The sequence below is a fragment of the Muntiacus reevesi genome, chromosome 22 (assembly GCF_963930625.1).
Source record: "Muntiacus reevesi chromosome 22, mMunRee1.1, whole genome shotgun sequence".
NCBI classification, from domain to species: domain Eukaryota; kingdom Metazoa; phylum Chordata; class Mammalia; order Artiodactyla; family Cervidae; genus Muntiacus; species Muntiacus reevesi.
In genome coordinates this window covers 25,402,757-25,423,336 of record NC_089270.1, presented here as the reverse complement: position 1 = coordinate 25,423,336, position 20,580 = coordinate 25,402,757, and the positions used below count along the sequence as shown (strand labels likewise).

At 41.2% G+C, this 20,580-nt stretch overlaps 1 protein-coding gene across 2 annotated transcripts in view; it reads right to left on the bottom strand.

The window, feature by feature from the left end:
- The window catches only part of G3BP2 (G3BP stress granule assembly factor 2), a 36,492-nt gene extending 16,573 nt beyond the window's left edge, over positions 1 to 19,919 (bottom strand). For both annotated transcript variants that reach the window (XM_065913950.1, XM_065913951.1), the window contains exons 1-2: positions 19,709 to 19,919; positions 1,325 to 1,443 (exon numbers count right to left, since the gene is read on the bottom strand). In XM_065913950.1, coding sequence (XP_065770022.1) covers positions 1,325 to 1,419 — 95 coding nt within the window. In that variant the 5' untranslated portion in view covers positions 1,420 to 1,443; positions 19,709 to 19,919. The remainder of the gene's footprint in view (positions 1 to 1,324; positions 1,444 to 19,708) is intronic.
- Between the last annotated feature and the right edge of the window lie 661 nt (positions 19,920 to 20,580).

Genomic DNA, 20,580 nt, shown 5'->3' with positions numbered 1-20,580 from the left:
AGCTTTAGAGAAAATCATACCTTAGACTTAACAATTCTATTTTCTAGGAAGTTATTCTAAGAAAACAACTAGAAAGATGCCCAAAAATGCACGTGTAAGGATATGCACTACAGTGATGTAACTGAAAAATTTAAAACAAACTTAAAATTTTTTATGAATAAGGAAATCTGCTATAAAAGCTAAGTATAAAACAGAAGTCTGTGCTGTTACCTGAAATTATGGTAGAGAGTCTTGTCCTTCCTTGTTATAAAAAGAAAAAGTTAAAAATGCTAATACCTACACTGTGAGACAAAATTTCAGATAATGAAAAGCCTTAATAATTCCACTCTCCCTCAAACTTACATATACTATCAACAGGAATGTTTTTATTTTTATAATCAGAAAAATGTACAAGTATGGATTCCTTTTTGGGGGGGCAGTGTTAGTTGTCTTAAAATGTCTCCTGGAATAATATAGGGAATATTACACACATGTTTAACAATGGCAGAGCACAATGCAAAACAGAACTTTAGAATGCCCAGCACATTTATAAAGAGAACCTGTATCTAAACAGAAAAGTCCTTTAACAGTCTTTCCCAGGCGAAGTGGCAATGACACACTTATCCTAACTCATCTGACTAGTGTGTTCTACAACAAACGCCGGCAAAGCCTAATCCTTACAAAGGTCTCACTTATCTTCGACCTACTAAAAAATACACCAGGTAGAACAAAAACTATAAATACTATCCATAATATAAATCAATTTCATTTCAGTCTCCGGAAAAAAAATTAGCTCATATACATGTCTTGCCAAAATAGTAAACAAGGCTACTCTTGCCGTCTCACAAAGGAATATTTTCTTGTGAATCAATCTGAAGGAATTTTCACAAATGAAATCAATTAACTGATTCATTTCCTAACGCTGCTACAGAGAACTTTTAAAAACCACACAAAAACCAAACGAAACATATAGGGTTATCGCCAACTTAACCTGTGATTTCAATCAAGACTAGAACCCATTAGTTGGTCAAGTCTGTGGTTAAAAAAAAAAAAAAGAAGAAACATAAAATACCAGACCATGTAATTGTATATGTGTGTGTACATATGTGAATGTGTTATATAATGGGATCTGATAAGGAGTGTTTTTCTTACTGTGGATTTCATTCACGGAGGAAACAAACTTGAAAAAGATGGGTTTTATGCCATCAGATTGTTAAACTATTGGATGAGCTTTGTAAAGATACTTGTCAGGACGCGAGGAGACAGGAAAGACAAAATTTATATGTAGTCATATTCAAGAAAATAAAAGTAAATAAAAATAGTAAATAATCCAATTAAAATTTACCTGTGTAAATATTCTGGAGCTTTATTCAGCAAAGTATAATATTGCCTCACAAACTCCCGCCCTACAAGCAGCGGACTGGGCTTCTCCATAACCATTTCTTTGCTGCACAATGTCAAATACTAGGGAAGCAAACATAAGAATAATAACTCTTAAAAGTCATCTTTGTTAAATACTATGAAGCAAATTTTCTTAGCCATTCAAATGAAAATAAAATCACGCATTAAAAAGTAACAGTAAAATAATAAATTCCCAATAACCACTTACAACCTCCAACATTTGCCATTTCCTCTTCGTCTCTGTCTCTCTTTCTTGATCTCCCTATGTCTCAATACAAGGCGAAGAGGCAAGTCCAGTGCTGTCTCAGACCAGGTGACGCCATAATGAAGTCTTTTTACTCATAGTATATTTTTCCTTTGGGGAACATTATCTCCTACATTCTTAGATTCTAATTGTTTATTTTGAAAACTAGGTAGAGGGCACAACTCAGGACTTGGGGAGATTACACTTATAGACAGTAATAGCTTTTGTCTTCTTTATGTAATACTCTCGCCTTCTAGGGATTAATTTCACTGTTTCAAAATCAAAATAATTACCATTAAAAATCAGCAATACTCTACTCAGATAATGGTGTTTCACATTTAGTGTATGTCTTTTCAACCTTTCTTGCTATTAATTATCTAACTACATGTCAGACACTGTTCATATAAAGTGGGATACCTCAGTGAACAGGACTCTAGCCCTCGGAGTTTATAATTATCATGGAATACAGACAAGCAAACAGGGAACAGAATGGGTTAGGTGTGACCTAAACATACCTCTCAGCCCCAACTCTCAAAGATAAACCAGTAAAAATAAAAATAGAAACATAACCTTTCATCATTTAAAGTAAATAATTTATGTCTATAACCCTCCAAACAGCAAAAGTCATAACACTAGGAATTAAGAGAAATGGGAGGAAAAAAGAGAAAATATGAGTATCACTAGTTTAAATACACGTATATACACACGTTTGTGTGTGTGAAACTACTGAGCAAATCAAGATGCAGTTTAAATTCCTGTTAACAAATAAACTTCAACGTGGGTTTTTTTGCTGCACTAAACTTGCTGGATCTTAGCTCCCTGTCAAGGATCAGAACTCATGCCCTCAGCAGTGAAAGCAAGAAGTCCTAACCACTGGAAAAGTGCAAGTGAAGTCGCGTCCGACTCTTTACGACCCCATGGACTGTAGCCCACCAGGCTGCTGCGTCCATGGGATTCTCCAGGCAAGAATACTGGAGTGGGTTGCCAGTTCCTTCTCCAGGGGATCTTCCCAATCCAGGGATCGAACCCAGGTCTCCCGCATTGCGGGCAGACGCTTTAACCTCTGAGCCACTAGGGAAGCCCCTAACCACTGGACTGCCAGGGAATTCCCTCAAAGTAGGTCCCCTTTTAAAAATTTCACAAAGATAGCCCACCATTATCACTAAAACTGTGATGCTTTTTAATAATCAGATACCAGCCATAAAGGAGCCTACAGATAAAACTCTATTAAATTAATCCTGGTGACTCCCAACTCAATTTTTACATAATGCTGTATTAGGTTCCCTGTTTCTCCTTTTGCGATTGTCTTGAAACTCAGTCGATATTAAAAAAACATATTTTTATATAATGCCTAACTGCTTCCAGTGCCAGGGTCTGGGGGGAGGGGCAGTGGCAAGAAACAGCCGAAGAAACAGGCAAAGGAGATGAGAAGGTGAAGCTCTGAAGCAGTAACAAAAAGAGGTGCAGAGAAGCTGCAGGAGCTGAAAGCAAAGGCCATGGGGAAGGTGCCCCGGGCCACAGGCAGAATTTGGAAATCTGGCAAAAAGCTGTTCCTTATGCCTCAGATGATGGTAATCATTACTTCCACTACTGTTTAAACACTTGCATTCTCTTCCATAAAATTTTTTTGCCACCTATAGCTAGAAGAAAAGGCTTCCCTGGTGGCTCAGTGGTAAAAAAATCCATGTGCCAATGCAGGAGTAGTAGGTTCAATCCCTGGGCCAGGAAGATCCACCGGAGAAGGAAATGGCAACCCACTCCAGTATTCTTGTCTGGGAAATCCAAACCCCATGGACAGAGGGGCCTGGCAGGTTACAGTCCATGGGGTCACAAGAGAGTTGGACATGACTTCGCAACTAAACAACAAATAAGCTAGAATAAAGTGCTGTCTTGGAGTCCGTGGCACATTCAAGAAATGAAATGTTCACAGTGGCTTATCCCTTCAGTTCTCCCTTAGTCATTTCTATCCTAGTGAAGTCAAAGTAAACACAGCCTAGAATCCAGGCAATCTGTTCTTCAATCTTTGCTCTACCTTAAATTTTGTGCCACCTACAATTAAATCAACTCATTAAAAAAAAAAAAGTTAATGCACAAAACAAAATTAGCCACAGTCATTTCAGGTGCCATTAGTTTCCCCAAACCTAAAATCCTCCAACAATAAGGATTAACAGATCCTGATGCATGAAGAGACTTATTTACTATGTTTAAAGAAATGAAGCAGGGACTCCCCTGATCGCCCAAAGTTTGAGAATCCACCTTGCAATACAGGGGGCTGGGGTTGATCCCTGGTTGGAGAATTAAGATCTCACCTGTCACAGAGCAACTAAGCCCAGGCATTGCAACCACTGAGCCCATGCACCCCAACCAGAAAGCCCAAGCACCTCAAGAAAAGCACCTCCGTGACACAATGAAGACACAGGCAAGTAAACAGCCTTAAAAAATAATGAAGAAAAAAACGCAGTGTTTTTATTAAGAATGATAGGCGAGATTGCGGAACAGGAGACTTATATAGTAAAATTTTATAAAACAACAAAAACGTGGAAATTATGCACATTTAAAACTGTTAACAACTGATGTTAAGCTGTGGCAAAATACTAACTTACCCTCTGAATAAAATATTATGTACAAAACAGTTTTGTTCAAAGGTCAATGACAAAAAGCACTATTAGGTATTGTTTCTGAGTTTGGGGATTCTCATTTTTCCCTTTTTTTCTTCTCTACTTCCAGATTTTCTTCAGTGAGACTTTGTTACTTATCCCCATTTCCCAACACATTTATAAAGTACACAATTCACCTGAAATTTTTGTCACCTATGTATAACGAAAGTGAAAAAAAAAAAAAGTATCACACAAATCAATATCAAAGAAAGGTCAAAATACACTGGTGTTTTTGTAACAAAGTTCAAGAGAGGTTTCACATTGCCCACTACCTTTACAGTCACTGAAGTTGATGGCCATGAAGCCGGGGATCATCAATTTATATCAGAGAAACAGGCAAGGAAACTGGCAGTGAGGGCAACTTTTTACTTGATTATCCAATAAATTACATTTATTCAAAAAGAGATAACCTGAAAAGTGAATTTTGAATGGGGAATGAGATAAAGCAGTGCTAACCTGGTGAAAGCCTAAACAAACAGCTATATGTAAGAAGCTGTGCAGAGTCCAGTTTCTAAAAGTTACAGGGAGACTCCCACAGGGAGTAGATGAAATGAAGATGTTACATAGAGGACGGTGTTCCAATTAAATACACTGACTTAAATGCACTCAATTTAGAGGGCTAAAATATAATTGACTGATGGGAAATCAACTACATTAACTAGAAAGTAAAAAGTATGGGGGGAGGGGTATGGAAAGCAACCTCACTCTACTTTTAACAACAGATTAATTCATGTATTCTACACAAACAAGGGAAGCTACAAGGGCCTCAAGATTTAAGAATACTTATGTACAAAAACAATCTTCAGAAGGTTGTTAGCCTCAAATCAGCTTCAAAGAGCAATTATCATCTAACACCTTTTTTCAAAATGTCAAATTCCCCTATAAAGTCCTACTTTCTCCCAAAACACGTGAACATGTGGAGACTGTTGTCACACTGTAATGTACAGTGTAAAAGGTACTCGTTTCCTGTCAGTTAAAAGCAGTATCACCCTATTTATTCATCAAGATACCAACCTGATTACATCTGGCTTTCCATACTATTTAACAGAACCTCAACTACCTCAGAGGTCATTCACTAACTCTGCCTGTAACTCCTGTGTATCTTCAAACATCTTTTTATTCATTCCTGTCTTTCCCCTGAATTCTCAAAGTACTTTATCATGCACTCAGTTCAGTTCAGTCACTCAGTCGTGTCTGACTCTTTGTGACCACATAGACTGCAGCACACCAGGCCTCCCTGTCCATCACCAACTCCCGGAGCCTACTCAAACTCATGTCCATTGAGTCGGTGATACCATCCAACCATCTCATCCTCTGTCATCCCCTTCTCCTTCCGCCCACCTTCAATCTTTCCCAGCATCAGGATCTTTCCCAATGAGTCAGTTCTTCACATCAGGTGGCCAAAGTATTGGAGTTTCAGCTTCAGCATGAGCCCTTCCAATGAATATTCAGGACTGACATCCTTTAGGATGGACTGGTTGGATCTCCTTGCAGTCCAAGGGACTCTCAAAGAGTCTTCTCCAACACCACAGTTCAAAAGCATCAATTCTTCAGCACTCAGCTTTCTTTGGAGTCCAACTCTCATGTCCATATATGGCTACTGGAAAAACCATAGCTTTGACTAGATGGACCTTTATTGGCCAAGTAATGTCTCTGCTTTTTAATATGCTGTCTAGGTTGGTCATAACTTTTCTTCCAAGGAGCTATCATGCACTCTGCATTAATCATATTCTGACCTAAATTACTAACCGTGCATCTCTCTTAGTCTTCCCCTTATCTACTCCCCTCTTAAATATTATAATCCAAGTTCTCCCTTAAACATAATTCTCTATAATGTCATGATTCTCAAAAATCCAGTGACCTCAGTCTTCTACCAGTCTGCATCACCACTGATGCTCACCTCCTCCTAACTCTTCTAGAGTTTTACCATGAGGCAACTTTCCTTCTCATCAAAATGCAAAGTTCTCAAGGTCTGTCTTCTATTATGGCAATTTGTGATCATCAAACAGCTTCAGCTCCCAGATTTACCTAAATGTGTATGTAGTCTCTGCTAGAATTCAAATTTAACATCTTAACCCCTTGCTAAATACGCACACATGATCTCGTAAGTAAACCAATACATACATACATTCTCCCCTATACAGATAAAGCAGTTTCCTTGTTTCTGTTAATGATGCCACCACCTTTCTTGCTTGAAAGCTCAGTCCTAAGTGACTTGCCCTCTTTAAAAAGCTTGAAACTAAAATCTTGACAACTCAAAAATCTCTTGGAATTTGTCCCATCCTTTCTGTTTCTCACTAAATTCAGACTCTTTCAGTTCTTTCTCAAAAGCCTTCCAAACTGGGACACCCCTTCCAAACTGGTACAGTGGATGGGAATTCACCTGCCAATGAAGGGGACAGGGGTGAGATCTCTGTTCTGAGGATTCCACACGTCGTGGAGCAACTAGGCCCATGTACGACAACTGCTGAGCCCCTGCGCCTAGAGCAGGTGCTCAGCAATGAGAAGCCACCTCAGTTAGAAGCCTGAGCACAAGGAAGGGCAGCACCTGCTCACTCCAACAGAGAAAGCCCACACACAGCAACAAAGATCCACCACGACCAAAAATAAAGAAATAACTTTTCTAACTGTGACGCCCTCATTAAAGAAAAAAGAGTCTTCCAAACTTTTGTATCATGTGTAGCATTCGTTGTACACATAAAATTCAAACACCTGCATTCAGTTTGAAGTATTATGCCTTCCACAGGAATCCAGGCTGACATACACAGCCCTAACCAACATTTCAAATGAACCTTCCACTACACTTCTCACTTCTCTAAACAAATTCTATGCTCTTGGTGGCTCAGATGGTAAAGAATCCACTTGCAATGCAAGAAGAGACTTGGGTTCAATCCCTTGGTTGGGAGCATCCCCTGGAGAAAATGGCAACCCACTCGAGTATTCTTGACTGGAGAAACCCAGGGACAGAGGAGCCTGGTGAGCTACAGTCCATGGGGTTGCAAAGAGTCAGACACGACTGACCGAATAAGCGAGAATATCATAACACTTAGCATCTTTCCCAGAACTTGCAATTTTCATACTCTAGGTTACTGTCTTACTTCATTCAACACCAGCTGGATAAATAGGTTGAGACAATACAAATTCACTCAATATTTATTAAATACATACTACCTAAGGGCCAGAAACTATGCAAGGAAAAAGGGAGGTGAATATGACAGACTTGATCTGCTGCTCCAAAGAAATTTCAAGTCCAGTGGGAGATAGAATTCCTAAATGCAATTATCTAATGTGATAAATGCTATAGCCCTACCACAAAGGATGTACCACTTGAATTGGAACAGGAATAGAAATCTGACATGCAGAAGATGAAGTGAGTACTCCAAGTCAGAGCTATTAAAAAAGAGAAAATATTTAGGGAATGACCATCTCTTTAAAACCATCAATTCTCCCTCATGGGCTTTTCAAACACATACTCAAGATCCTAGTCCAAACCTACCTGGCTTTCTTAGCTAGGTCCCTCAGGCAGGACTAATCATTTCTTCTTCTAAGTACTACATGCGTCATCTTTGGCTCTTTTTATTAACATGTTTAGTCCCAGTAATGTGTGCATGTGCACAGGCATTACCCTCTCCTGTTTGGAAGATTCTTTAAGTTAATGCTAAACGGAAGCCTGGCAGTGTTATGCTTCCAGGAGATGCTTAAGAGATTCTTTGCAGCATCTACCATTACTTTGTACTTAAGAGGATTAAAAAAGATTGTTGAACAAACCTGTGATACTGAAGACTTCTAAAGGGAATTCCCTGGTGGTCCAGTGGTTATGACTTCATGCTTCCACTGCCAAGGGCAGGGGTTTCATCCCTGGTCAAGGAACTAAGATTGTACATGCCACAAAGCAAGGCCAAAAAAAAAAACAAAACAAAACACTCTTAAGAGAAGGAGCCTACCAAAATACAAAGGTATTTCAATAGCTTCTAAAAGTGCTATGAGGGATGTAAGGTACATGATAAATATGTTATTAACACTGCTCTATGCTATATATGAAAGCTGTTAAGACAGTAAATCCAAAGAGGTCACATCACAAACTTTTTCTTTCTATTCCTATAACTTCTTATCTGTATGAGAGGATGGACAAACACTTACTGATAATCATTTCATAATGTATGTAAGTCAAATCATCTTGCTGTACACAACTTACATAGTGCTATAACAATTGTTTATGTGCTTCTCAGTTGTGTCCGACTGTTTGCAACCCCATGGACTGTAACTGGCCAGGGTCCTCTGTCCATGGAATTCTCTAGGCAAGAATACTGGAGTGGGTGGCCGTTCCCCTCTTCAGGGGATCTTCCCCGACCAAGAGATCAAACCTGGGTCTCCTACACTGCAGGTGTATTATTTACCATCTGATGCAATATGGGAATGCTAGTGAAAAAATAATTAAGTCATTAATCATGTAATTTCAAAACATTTTGAAAGCCAATCTTTTATATTCTAGTTTTTTGTTTGTTTGTTTGTTTGTTTCTTTTAGCTGCCCCAGCCCTTAGTTGCAACCCTGGTGGCTCAGCTGGTAAAGAATCCTCCTGCAGTGCAGGAGACCCTGGTTCGATCCCTGGGTCAGAAAGTTTCCCTGGAGAAGAGATACGCTACCCACTCAAGTATTTTTCAGCTTCCCTGGTGGTTCAGACAGTAGTAAAGAATTCGCCTGTAATGGAGGAGACCTGGATTTGATCCCTGGGTTGGGAAGATCCCCTGGAGGAGGGCATGGCAAACCACTCCAGTATCCTTGCCTGGAGAATCCCCATTGACAGAGGTTCCTGGTGGGTTAAGCCCATGCGCCACAACTATTGAGTCTGTACTCTAGAACCCGCGCTCCACAAGAGAAGGTACCAATGAGCAGTGCCCACTTGCTGCATGTAGAGAAAAGCACAAGACCCAGCAAAGCCAATAAATAAATACTTTTCTTTTAATTGAAGTTAAAACCATAATGACATAGCACTAAATACCTTTAATAACGCTAACATCAAAATCTAAAAATACTGAGTGCTTGCAAGGATGGGAAAAGTTGGTAGGAATTGAAAAAAGGTAGTCACTTTAGAGAACAGTATGGCAGTTTCTCATAAAAGTAAACATACATGCCTCATATTCCCCAGCAATTCCATTCCTAGATATTTATGCAAAAGAAATTAAGCATATGTCTACACAGAGACCTGTATGTTGTTTGCAGCAGCTTTATTAACACTCAAAACCTGGAAACAACTAAATGATCATTAGCTAGGTGAATGAACAAACTGTGGTAAATTCAAATAATCAAATACTACTTGGCAACAAAAACAATTTACTGATAATATGCAGGTAGCACTAGTGGTAAAGATCCACCTGCCAATGCAGGAGACCTAAGAGACATGGGTTCCATCCCTGGGTTGGCAGCCCATTCTTCTAGGTGAATGAACAAACTGTGGTAAATTCAAATAATCAAATACTACTTGGCAACAAAAACAATTTACTGATAATATGCAGGTAGCACTAGTGGTAAAGATCCGCCTGCCAATGCAGGAGACCTAAGAGACATGGGTTCCATCCCTGGGTTGGCAGCCCATTCTTCTAGCCTGGAAAATCCCATGGACAGAGGAGCCTGGCAGGCTACATTTACAGGATCACAAAGCGTCAGATACAACTAAAGTGACTTAGCACGCAAAATGCAACAACATAAATGAGTTTCCAAAATATTTCTCAAAGATAAAGTTAATGCTCCCCTTCATGTATCACTGCCTTCTCCTGGTGAAGGGGCCTGCCTAACTCAATGAAGCTATAAGCCAAGCCCTGTTCATAGCAAGAAGTTCTGACAAAACAAGATCCACTGGAGGAGGGAATGGAAACCCACTGCAGATTTCTTGCCACAAGAAACCCTGAAGAGTATGAAAAGGCAAAAAGGTATGACACCAGAGGATGTCCCCAGGTCAGAAAGTGTTTGATATGCTACTAGGGAAGAATGAAGGGCAATTACTAACACCTTCAGAAAGAATAAAGCTGCTGGGCCAAAGCAGAAAATCATGCTCAGCTCTGGATGTGTCTGGTGGTGAAGGTAAAGACTGATGCTGTAAAGAACAATACTGGATAGGAACTTGGAATATTCAGTTCAGTTGCTCAGTGGTGTCTGACTCTGAGATCCCATGGACTGCAGTACGCCAGGCTTCCCTGTCCATCACCAACTCCCGGAGCCTACTCAAACTCACGTCCAACACGTGGATGATGGCATCCAACCATCTCATCCTCTGTCATCCCCTTCTCCTCCCACCTTCAATCTTTCCCAGCATCAGGGTCTTTTCCAATGAGTCAATTCTTCACATCAGCTGGCCAAAGTATTGGAGTTTCAGTTTCAACATCAGTCCCTCCAATGAATATTCAGGACTGATTTCCTTTAGGATGGACTGGTTGGAATCTCCTTGCAGACCAAGGGACTCTCAAGAGTCTTCTCCAACACCACAGTTCAAAAGCATCAACTCTTAAAGGCACTCAGCTTTCTTTATAGTCCAACTCTCACATTCATACATGACTACTGGAAAAACCATAGCTTTGACTAGATACTTTAGTTGGTAAAGTAACATCTCCTTTTTAATGAGACATTATTAAAGCTTTTTAGTATATAGGTTGATCATAACTTGTCTTCCAAGGAGCAAGCATCTTTTAATTTCATGGCTGCAGTCACCATGTGCAGGGATTTTGGAGCCCAAAAAGATAAAGTCTCTCACTGTTTCCATTGTTTCCCCATCTATTTGTCATGAAGTGATGGGACCAGATGCCATGATCTTAGTTTTCTGAATGATGAGTTTTAAACCAACTTTTTCACTCTCCTCTTTCACTTTCATCAAGAAGCTCTTTAGTTCTTCACTTTCTGCCATAAGGGTGGTGTCATCTGCGTTTCCAAGGTTATTGATATTTCTCCCGGCAATCTTGATTCCCAGCTTGTGCTTCATCCAGCCCAGCATTTCTCATGATGTACTCTGCATATAAGTTAAATAAACAGGGTGACAAAATACAGTCTTGACGTACCCCTCTCCCAATTTGGAACCAGTCTGCTGTTCCATGTCCAGTTCTAACTACGGCTTCTTGACCCACATACAGATTTCTCAGGGGGCAGATAAGGTGGTCTGGTATTCCCATCTCTTTCAGAATTTTCCACAGCTTGTTGTGATCCACACAGTCAAAGACTTTGGTATAGTCAATAAAGCAAAAGTAGATGTTTTCCTGGAACTCTCTTGCTTTTTCGATGATCCAGTGGATGTTGGCAATTTGATCTCTGGTTCCTCGGCCTTTTCCAAATCCAGCTTGAACATCTGGAAATTCACGGTTCATGTGCTGATGAAGCCTGGCTTGGAGAATTTTGAGCATTATTATTGCATAAGAACCTGGAATGTTAGGTCCACAAATCCAGGTAAATTGGATGTGGTCAAGCAGAAGAGGACAAGACTGAATATCAACATCTCAGGAATCAGTGAACTAAAATGGACAGGAATTGCTGAATTTAATTCAGATGACCATTTTATATACTACTGTGGGAAAGAACCCCTTAGAAAAGAAGGAGTAGCCCTCACAGTCAACAAGAGTCTGAAATACAGTACTTGGGTGCAACATCAAAAACGACAGAATGATCTTGGTTCATTTTCAAGGTAACCATTCAATATCACAGTAATCCAAGTCTACGATCCAAACACTGATGCTGAAAAAGCTCAAGTTGACCAGTTCTATGAATATCTACAACACCTTCTAGAACCCCCCAAAAAGATGTCCTTTTTATCATACGGGACTGGAATGCAAAAATAAGATGTCAGGAGGTACAGGAATAACAGGTAAATTTGGTCTTGGAGTACAAAATGAAGCACGGCAAAGGCTAACAAGAGTTTTGTCCAGTGAACACTAGTCATAGCAAACACCGTTCCCAACAATACAAAAGAAGACTCTACACATGAACATCACCAGATGGTCAATACTGAAATCAGATCGATTATGTGTTTTGCAGCTGAAGATGGAGAAGGTCTGTACAGCCAGTAAAAACAAGACCTGGACAAACTGAGGCTCACTCAGATCATAAGCCCCTTATTCCAAAATTCAGACATAAATTGAACAAAGTAGGGAAAACCACTAGGCATTCAGGTATGACCTAAATCAAATTTCTTATAAACATACAGCAGAGGTGATAAGCAGATTCAAGGGATTAGATCTGGTAGAGAGTGCCTGAAGATAAGGATGGAGGTTCATGACACTGTAGAGGAGGCAGTGGCCAAAACCATCCTAAGGAAAAAGAAATGCAAGAAGGCAAAGTGGTTGTCTGAGGAGGCTTTACAAACAGCTGAGGAAAGAAGAGAAGGGAAGGGCAAGGGAGAAAGGGAAAGATATACCCAAATGAATGCAGAGTTCCAAAGAATAGCAAGGAGAGATAAGAAGGGCTTCTTAGGTGAACAATGCAAAGAAACAGAGCAAAACAACAGAATGGGAAAGAAGCTAGACTTCTTTCAGTATGGGAAGCTGGTTTCAAAAGAATGTGAACTGAGAATTTCCAGATATACAAACTGAATTTAGAAAAGTCAGAGGAACCAGAGATCAAATTGCCAACATCTGCTAGATCATAGAAAAAGCAAGAGAATTCCAGAAAAATATCTACTTTTGCTTCACTGGCTATGCTAAAGCCTTTGAATGTGTGGATCACAACAAACCATGGAAAATTCTTCAAGAGACAGGAATACCAGACCACCTGTCTGCCTCCTGAGAAACCTGTATGCAGTTCAAGAACAAGAGGTAAAACCGGACATGGAACAAGAGACTGGTTCAAAACTGGGAGAGTACATCAAGGCTGTATATTGTCACCCTGCTTTTCTAACTTCTATGAAGAGTACATCATGTGAAATGCCCTTGTCAATCAAGATTGCTGGAAGAAATATAAACAATCTCAGATACGCTGATGATGCCACTCTAACAGTAGTAAGCTAAGAGGAACTCAAGACGCTCTTGATGAAGGTGAAAGAGAGTGAAAAAGCTGGCTTAAAACTCAACATTCAAAAAATGAAGATCATGGCATTCGGTCCCATCACTTAATTTCAAATAGATGGGGAAACAATGGAAACAGTGACAGACTTTATTTTCTTGGGCTCCAAAATCACTGCAGATGGTAACTGCAGCCATGAAATTAAAAGATGCTTGCTCATTGGAAGAAACGCTATGACAAGCCTAGAAAGTGTATTAAAAAGCACAGATATTACTTTGCCAACAAAGTTCCGTATCATCAAAGCTATGGTTTTTCCAGTAGTCATGTACGGATGTCAGAGCTGAACAATAAAGAAGACTGAGCGCCGAAGAATTGATGCCTTTGAACTGTTGTGCTGGAGAGGACTCTTGAGAGCTCCTTGGACTGCAAGAAGATCAAACCAGCCCATCCTAAAGGAAATCAACTCTGAATATTCATTGGAAGGACTGATGCTGAAGCTGAAGCTCCAATACTTTGGCCACCTAATGTGAACAGCCAACTCGTTTGAAATTCAAGACCCTGGTGCTGGGAAAGATTGAAGGTGGCAGGAGAAGGGGACGACAGAGGATGAGATGGTTGATCACATCACCAACTCAATGGACATAGTTTGAGCAAACTCTGGGAAACAGTGAAGGACAGGGAAGCCTGGTGTGTAGTCTATGGGGTCGCAAAGAATTGGACACCACTTTGCCACTGAATAACAGCAAGAAGAGATCCCTCCAGGAAAATCAGAGATACCAAGGGAACATTTCATGAAATAATGGGAATGATAAAGGACAGAAATGGTAACGACCCAACAGAACCAAAAGAGATTAAGAAGAGGTGGCAAGAAAACACAGAAGTAAACAAAAAGGTCTAATGACTCTGATAACCACGATGGTGTGGTCACCCACCTAGAGACAGACATCTTGGGGTGTAAGTCAACTGGGTCTGAGGAAGCATCACTACGAACAAAGCTAGTGGAGGTGACAGAATTCCAGTTCAGCTATTTCAAATCCTAAAAGATGATGCTGTTAAAGTGATGCACTTAATGTGTCAGCAAATTTGGAAAACTCAGCAGTGGCCACAAGACTGGAAAAGATCAGTTTTCATTCCAATCCCCAAAAAAGGCAATGCCAAGGATGTTCAAACTATGACACAATCGCACTCATTTCACATGCTAGCAACTTACTGCTCAAAATCCTTCAAGCTAGGCTTCAACAGTACGTGAACCGAAAACTTACAGATGTACAAGCTAGATTGAGAAAAGGCGCAGAGGAACCTGAGATCAGACTGCCAACATTTCATTGGATCACAGAAAAAACCAAAAGAATTCCACTAAAGCATCTACTTCTGCTTCATAGACTACAAGAAAGCCTTTGACTGTGTGGATCATAGCAAACTGTGGAAAGTTCTTTCAGAGATAGGAGTACCAGATCACCTAAACAAGTCTCCCGAGGAACCTGTATGCAGGTCAAGAAGTAAGTTATTAACAGAACTGGACACGGAACAATAGACTGGTTCAAAATTGGGAAAGGAACATAAACCTGTATACTGTCACTCTGCTTATTTAATTTATATGCAGAGGACATAATGTGATATACTGGGATAGATGAATCACAAGCTGGAATCAAGACTGCTGGGAGAAATAGTAAATTCTAGAATGCTACAAATCCCATCTTTGGGGCGGGGGGGGGGGGGGGCGCGCCAAGGGATAATACAAAAAGAAGTGTGGGTCTAGGGGAAAAAAAATACTGCATATCAATTCATACCACCACCTGTAAACTATTTATTGAGTATTAAAAAGAGTATAATTAATTTTGTAATTTTAAAAAACACTTTAAAATTTTCACTTGGTTTTTGATAACCATAACTAATATATGTTATTGGTTCGAAAACATGGCTCTAAAATAAAGATCGAAAGTGTGAAAATTAATTTAGCACTAATAGCAGAGCAAAAATAATCTGACATTATGCCTACATTAGTGACAATTTATCCTTAAAGTCTTGAGTGTGCTTAAATACTACCAACTAATTGAAGATAAAGTTGAGTAGGTGGAGGGGAACAGACTAGTAAAGCTATACCATGCTGGAATTTAAAATGAGCAGCTACATAGAGAAAGAGAAACAGAAAGAAACTTACTGCCTAGACCCAAAGGTACAGTGGAATTTTGTTGTTTCCAAGAGGTAATTTTAAAAACATCTGGTGTGCTTACCTGATATAGCACTATTTTTTTTTTCTGGTAGCCTAATGTTAAATTAATGGTCTTGAAAACAAAAATGTAATATACTGAAACCCAACTGTGGAACATCAGTTCATATGTAGTCATTAAAATATTGTCAAAGGGTAAAATCATAGGTGGAAAATAATGAAATATACAATTTGCAACTAAAGTATGATTTCAATAACAAGAAGGGCAATGTATGCACTTTTGACAGGAAAATGAAATTAATTCTTTAGATCTACTATTGCAAAATAATGATCAGTGCAGAATACAATACAAAAGATAAGGTTATCCAGGTGAAATACTTTTGTGTTCCTTTAATCCTTTTTAATCTTAGGGATCTCTGAAATGGCACCTCTGTTCTCTACTCAGTAATAAAATGGCTCTATCTATACATGATCAAAAAATCTAAACTGCTAAACACCTAGCTGCACCTCAACCAAATATAAGTATCAAAGTGAGTGATAGTTGCTCAGTCGTGCCCCACATTTTGCAACCCCACAGACCCACCATGGGGCCCACCAGGCTCCTCTGTCCATGCGGATTCTCCAGGCAAGAACACTGGAGTGGGTTGTCATTCCCTTCTCCAGGGGACCTTCCCAACCCAGGGAGCAAACCAGGGTCTCCATATTGCAGGCAGATTCTTTTATGTCTGAGTCACCTGGGAAACCCCATAAGTATCAAAATGCAGAATCAAAAATTCACTCTTCAAAGAGCCTGAAATATTCTGACCACTATCTATAACAAGTGATGAGAACTGCAAGATCTTTGGCTCAAACAGTTGGGGATGGGGAAATTCAGTTATTGCAAACTAATTACATGAAATTCCATCACAATTTAATACTTAGGGTTATTTCCATCCAAAATAAAAACTGCTAAAAAGTTGAGATCCCATGTTGTCTTGTTTTTTTAAAAAGTCAAGAAGCCAAAAGAAAACGACATTTTGGAAAACAGAAAAAATTCTACAAAAATAATTTTTCAGTATTGTGAAGTTAGAAGTAGTACTCTATCTTGCTTTTTATTAAAAAAAAAGTAAGATCCTAGGAAGAGGATGCAGTTTTCTTATCACAAACTATGTTACCAAAGGCTATGTCTATGCTAGGACAGAACTTATCTCTACTATTGAATAACTATCCCCACCCCTTCCTCTCTAGAGCCCCTCACTCCTGGCTGGCTCACACTAGTCAGGCCCAGGTCCATTGTCACTGAAGCATGGGCTGTATTACCCATTCTTAACAGCTAACCCCATATTAAAATTGAAACCTTTGGAACTACCAAAGGGTCTCTGTTTAAAAGGACTTTACCAATCAAAACAGCAATGCTTATCTATTGAAAGCAGCAACCTTCAATTTGTTGTGGCAAGCCATGGAATGAAAGCATCACAAACAAGATCTAAGCACCAGTCACAGAAATAAGAGATAGTTGTGAATTAAGCCTTTTCTTTCCGAGGGCCCCACAGGTAAGGAGGTGAGTTTTTTAAGTTCAGAGGTATTAAAAAAGTGACCAAGCATTAAAGAAATGGAAATGTTTCCCCACAAAAATTAGTGTAATTTATATTATGCTTCAAGGTAACCTTAAACAAGTAACCTACACATCCCTTTACCTTCTTGAGATAGATAATAGCTTCATTTACAGAAAAGGAAGCCACAATGTTAAGAGCCTAAGGAAAGGAGTTCAAAGTCCCTCAGCATTTGAAATAAGGTCTCCTCCCTGGAACAGTGATTTTTCATTATATCTGTTTAAGAACCACCACTTTTGAAGACCATCCAGGGATGCAAGAATATTAAAAAAAATTTAAAGTCCAACTGTTAGCTTATTTGATACTGTAGGGAGAAGTTAAAAAACAGAAGACAGTAACATAAAAGGAAATCCACAACAGTCATCCCAACATACCTACAGTATCAACATAGGTAAAATATCTAGAATTTAAAAGATAAAAATAAGCTGAGGGAAAGCCATCAAAAACTGATTACATTGCTGCTGAAGCCAGTCCAGAGTTCCAAGAGATGCAACTTGTTTGTTCTGTCAGCTTTTAAATGTTTCCCAGTGGAGAGAGTCCTGTCTGTCAATTAAATTCTACTGAATTTAAGTTCAGGAACAACCCTCTAGTTTGTAATTATCAAAATCAGCCTTGAAAAGGGGTCATTCCTCACCTCCATACACACTCAGTATAAAATATGTGGGGATAAGTCTTATTTAAAGCAAACAAGTAAAGAATTTTCAATCCTGATAATGGGCAATCAACAGCAATAATCTTCAGGACAAGGAATCTGACTGTTAACCTACTGGTATTTATATATTTTCAGTAACTGATAGGGACATTTTCATTAAGTGAACTGTGGATAATGAAAATAACCTACTACCAACAATGCCAATACTATTCAATCTCAAGAGCTGTCTGGTAGCAATTCTCCTCACCTACTAACTAAACACTCACTCGACTACCAAATTAAAGACATTTACTTCTCCTCCCATTTTTGATCCCCATCCACCCCACAAACATTCTGGTTCTTTCCTCTTGCTACTTATTGACAAATATTTCAACCCCTGAATATTCAACAACTTGAACTATAATATCTACTAAATAGAAAGAAATCCATTTGAGGTCCTGATCCTCCCTTCAATTCCTTGCTAACTTTTCAGAATTAAACAGCCTCAAGAGATGAAATCATAACACATGTTTACTCATAGCTAATCCTAAATATTTAACGGGAAAATAATATCACCAAAGAAACAACACATTTCAGTTTAAACGAATCATACCGTCTATTTTCTGAGACCAGGAATTTTGGACCTCAAAAGGACCACTGAATACTAAGAGGGCCAAATGTTTACTCTGAAACTTTGTTCACATGCCTAAGGCTATATTAACTGCCAAATATGGAGCTAAACAAGGAATTTCCATTTTCTTCCCCTCTAATATAGGAGGCTCCCCAAACTGCAGTTAATGTTTCACGGATCCAGGTATATGCAATGCTAACATTTGAGAGTCCAGCACGAGGTGCTAAAGTCAGTATTTCCACATAAGTTATTGTCACAGCAATCATACGGCGGGCAAGACGGAATAACTTTGCTATTATTCCAGCTTCGGTGCACTTGTGTGGTTTTGTTTTTATTTGATTTTTAAGACAGCAAAGGCACTGACTCTCTCCCTCCCCCCCCCCCCCAAAAAAAATTCTGTTAAGAAATTAGGCATACCTTGGAGGGGAAAAAAAAATTGATCTATGCGGGAAATTGTAGCTGCAATCTACACTCGCCCCAGAGCGGCACAGGGCCATCTTAAAAAATCTGCCTTTATAGAGATGCAGGTAAAATTCGATCGGATTCAATTAACAAAAATAACACAACCTAGGGACGCTATGTTCCTCTCCTTGACTATCCTTCCCACTCTCCCCAAGAAAGAGATGGGAGAAAAGAAATAAACCCCCTCTCCAGAGCACGCAAACACCTCTTCTATTCCTGAGTCAGTAAGAGATCGCCTGCATAAAAGGGCACGGAGAAGGAGCACGTTATATATAGCCCGGGTTTCAGAACTCTCTCGGGATAAAACAGAGGGGGGTCAGAGACCGCGGAACACCAGGTACTGGGGTAAGCAAAGCGGCGGCTGCCTTCAGACCCGGATTCTGTTTCCGTGCAGAGAAATGGTGCCCGGAGGCCGCTACTTTCGCATCTGCGTCGCTTCTGCCTCCGCCGACACAGCCTCTTTTCCCCTCCCCCACGGGCGGGGCGGCAGCGGCGGCCTCCCCGTTCCCGGGGAACCGGGAGTAAGAGCCGCAAGAGTCGGGGACGAGAGTGGGGGGCTCCGCACCCGAAAACATCCTCTCCGGCAAGCCCACTCTCCCTCGTCCCGTCCGAAGCCTCCATCAGCGTGCCTTTGGGAGCCGCTGCGTCCCCTTATCCAGCTCGCCACCTCATCCCCAACCAACCCCGGCCCCACCTGTGCCCTCGGAGCCCTCCGTCCGCAAGACGCGCGCCGGTCACCTCCCTGCCCACGCGGCCTCCCATCCCTCACCTGAGAGGAAAGGCTCGGCTTCTCTCACGCACACACCAGCAGCGTAGGCAGCCGGCAAGAACAATGTCTCTCTCGGCCTCCACACCTCCGACACCGGGGCTCACGCACAGAACGGTTGCCGCGAGCCGCGGCGGGCGACGGGAATGTCCCCTTCCGACCACCACACCGGCCGCCCTTCCCGGCCCCCGTACACACCTCCAACCAACAGCGGCGGCGGGTACGTCGCGCGGAGGTCAGCGGGAGAGTCGCCGAGGACCGGCTGCAGCGGGTTTTTCTCACTCGCCGCCCCCTCCCTCTGACAAATCTCAAGTCAAGGAAGCCGGAGAGCCGAGAGCTGGTTCTCCTCACAACCACCTCTTCCCGGGCACCAGGCGCTGCGGCGAGCGACAAGGAACACGGACGTCCCGCCCCCTTTGCCGCCGCCCCCTCTTATTGTTTTACCCCTGCCGAAAGGGCTGGGGAACCCCCCAGCACGGCTTCAGCCAATCACGCATCTCCTCCGCGAGCTGGACCCAGCCTTCTCGCGTCCCTCTGCGGAGCACGCGCAGAACGCCGCCGCGCTCACGTACTCTCGCGCCCGGAAAGCCGGGGAACCGGAACCGGCCTGAAGCCGGGGCGAGAGTCCGCTGATTTGACGTCACAAGGAGGCAGCCTTTCTCCGGCCCAAGGCTCGGGCCTCGTCGCCCTTCGAGATCGCGGCGTAAGAGGAGCCGGGTGGCTGCAGCGCGGTGCCTTTTGCGCTGTGCCCTTTGGGGGACTGATTTTTCTGGTCCGTTTATATAATTAAGGGGGAGAAAATGTAGTGATTCTTCTTCCTGAACTAGGTATCTGCAGGTTGCTGCTCTAGACGAGCGTAAAATGCAGTCAGTGGCTTTAGCTGCTTGCAGCTAAACTCACTCTAGGAAATGGAGGTTTTTAAGCTCCACCGAGAAGGGCACATCCGTTCAAACAGGTTTAACGCAACATACATTATAGGGCCTACTGCGTTCTAGGTACTGGGATGTAGAAAAAATACGACGTGGCCTCCACGGGGGGCGGGGGGGGGGGGTTTCTATTTCTTTGTGTGC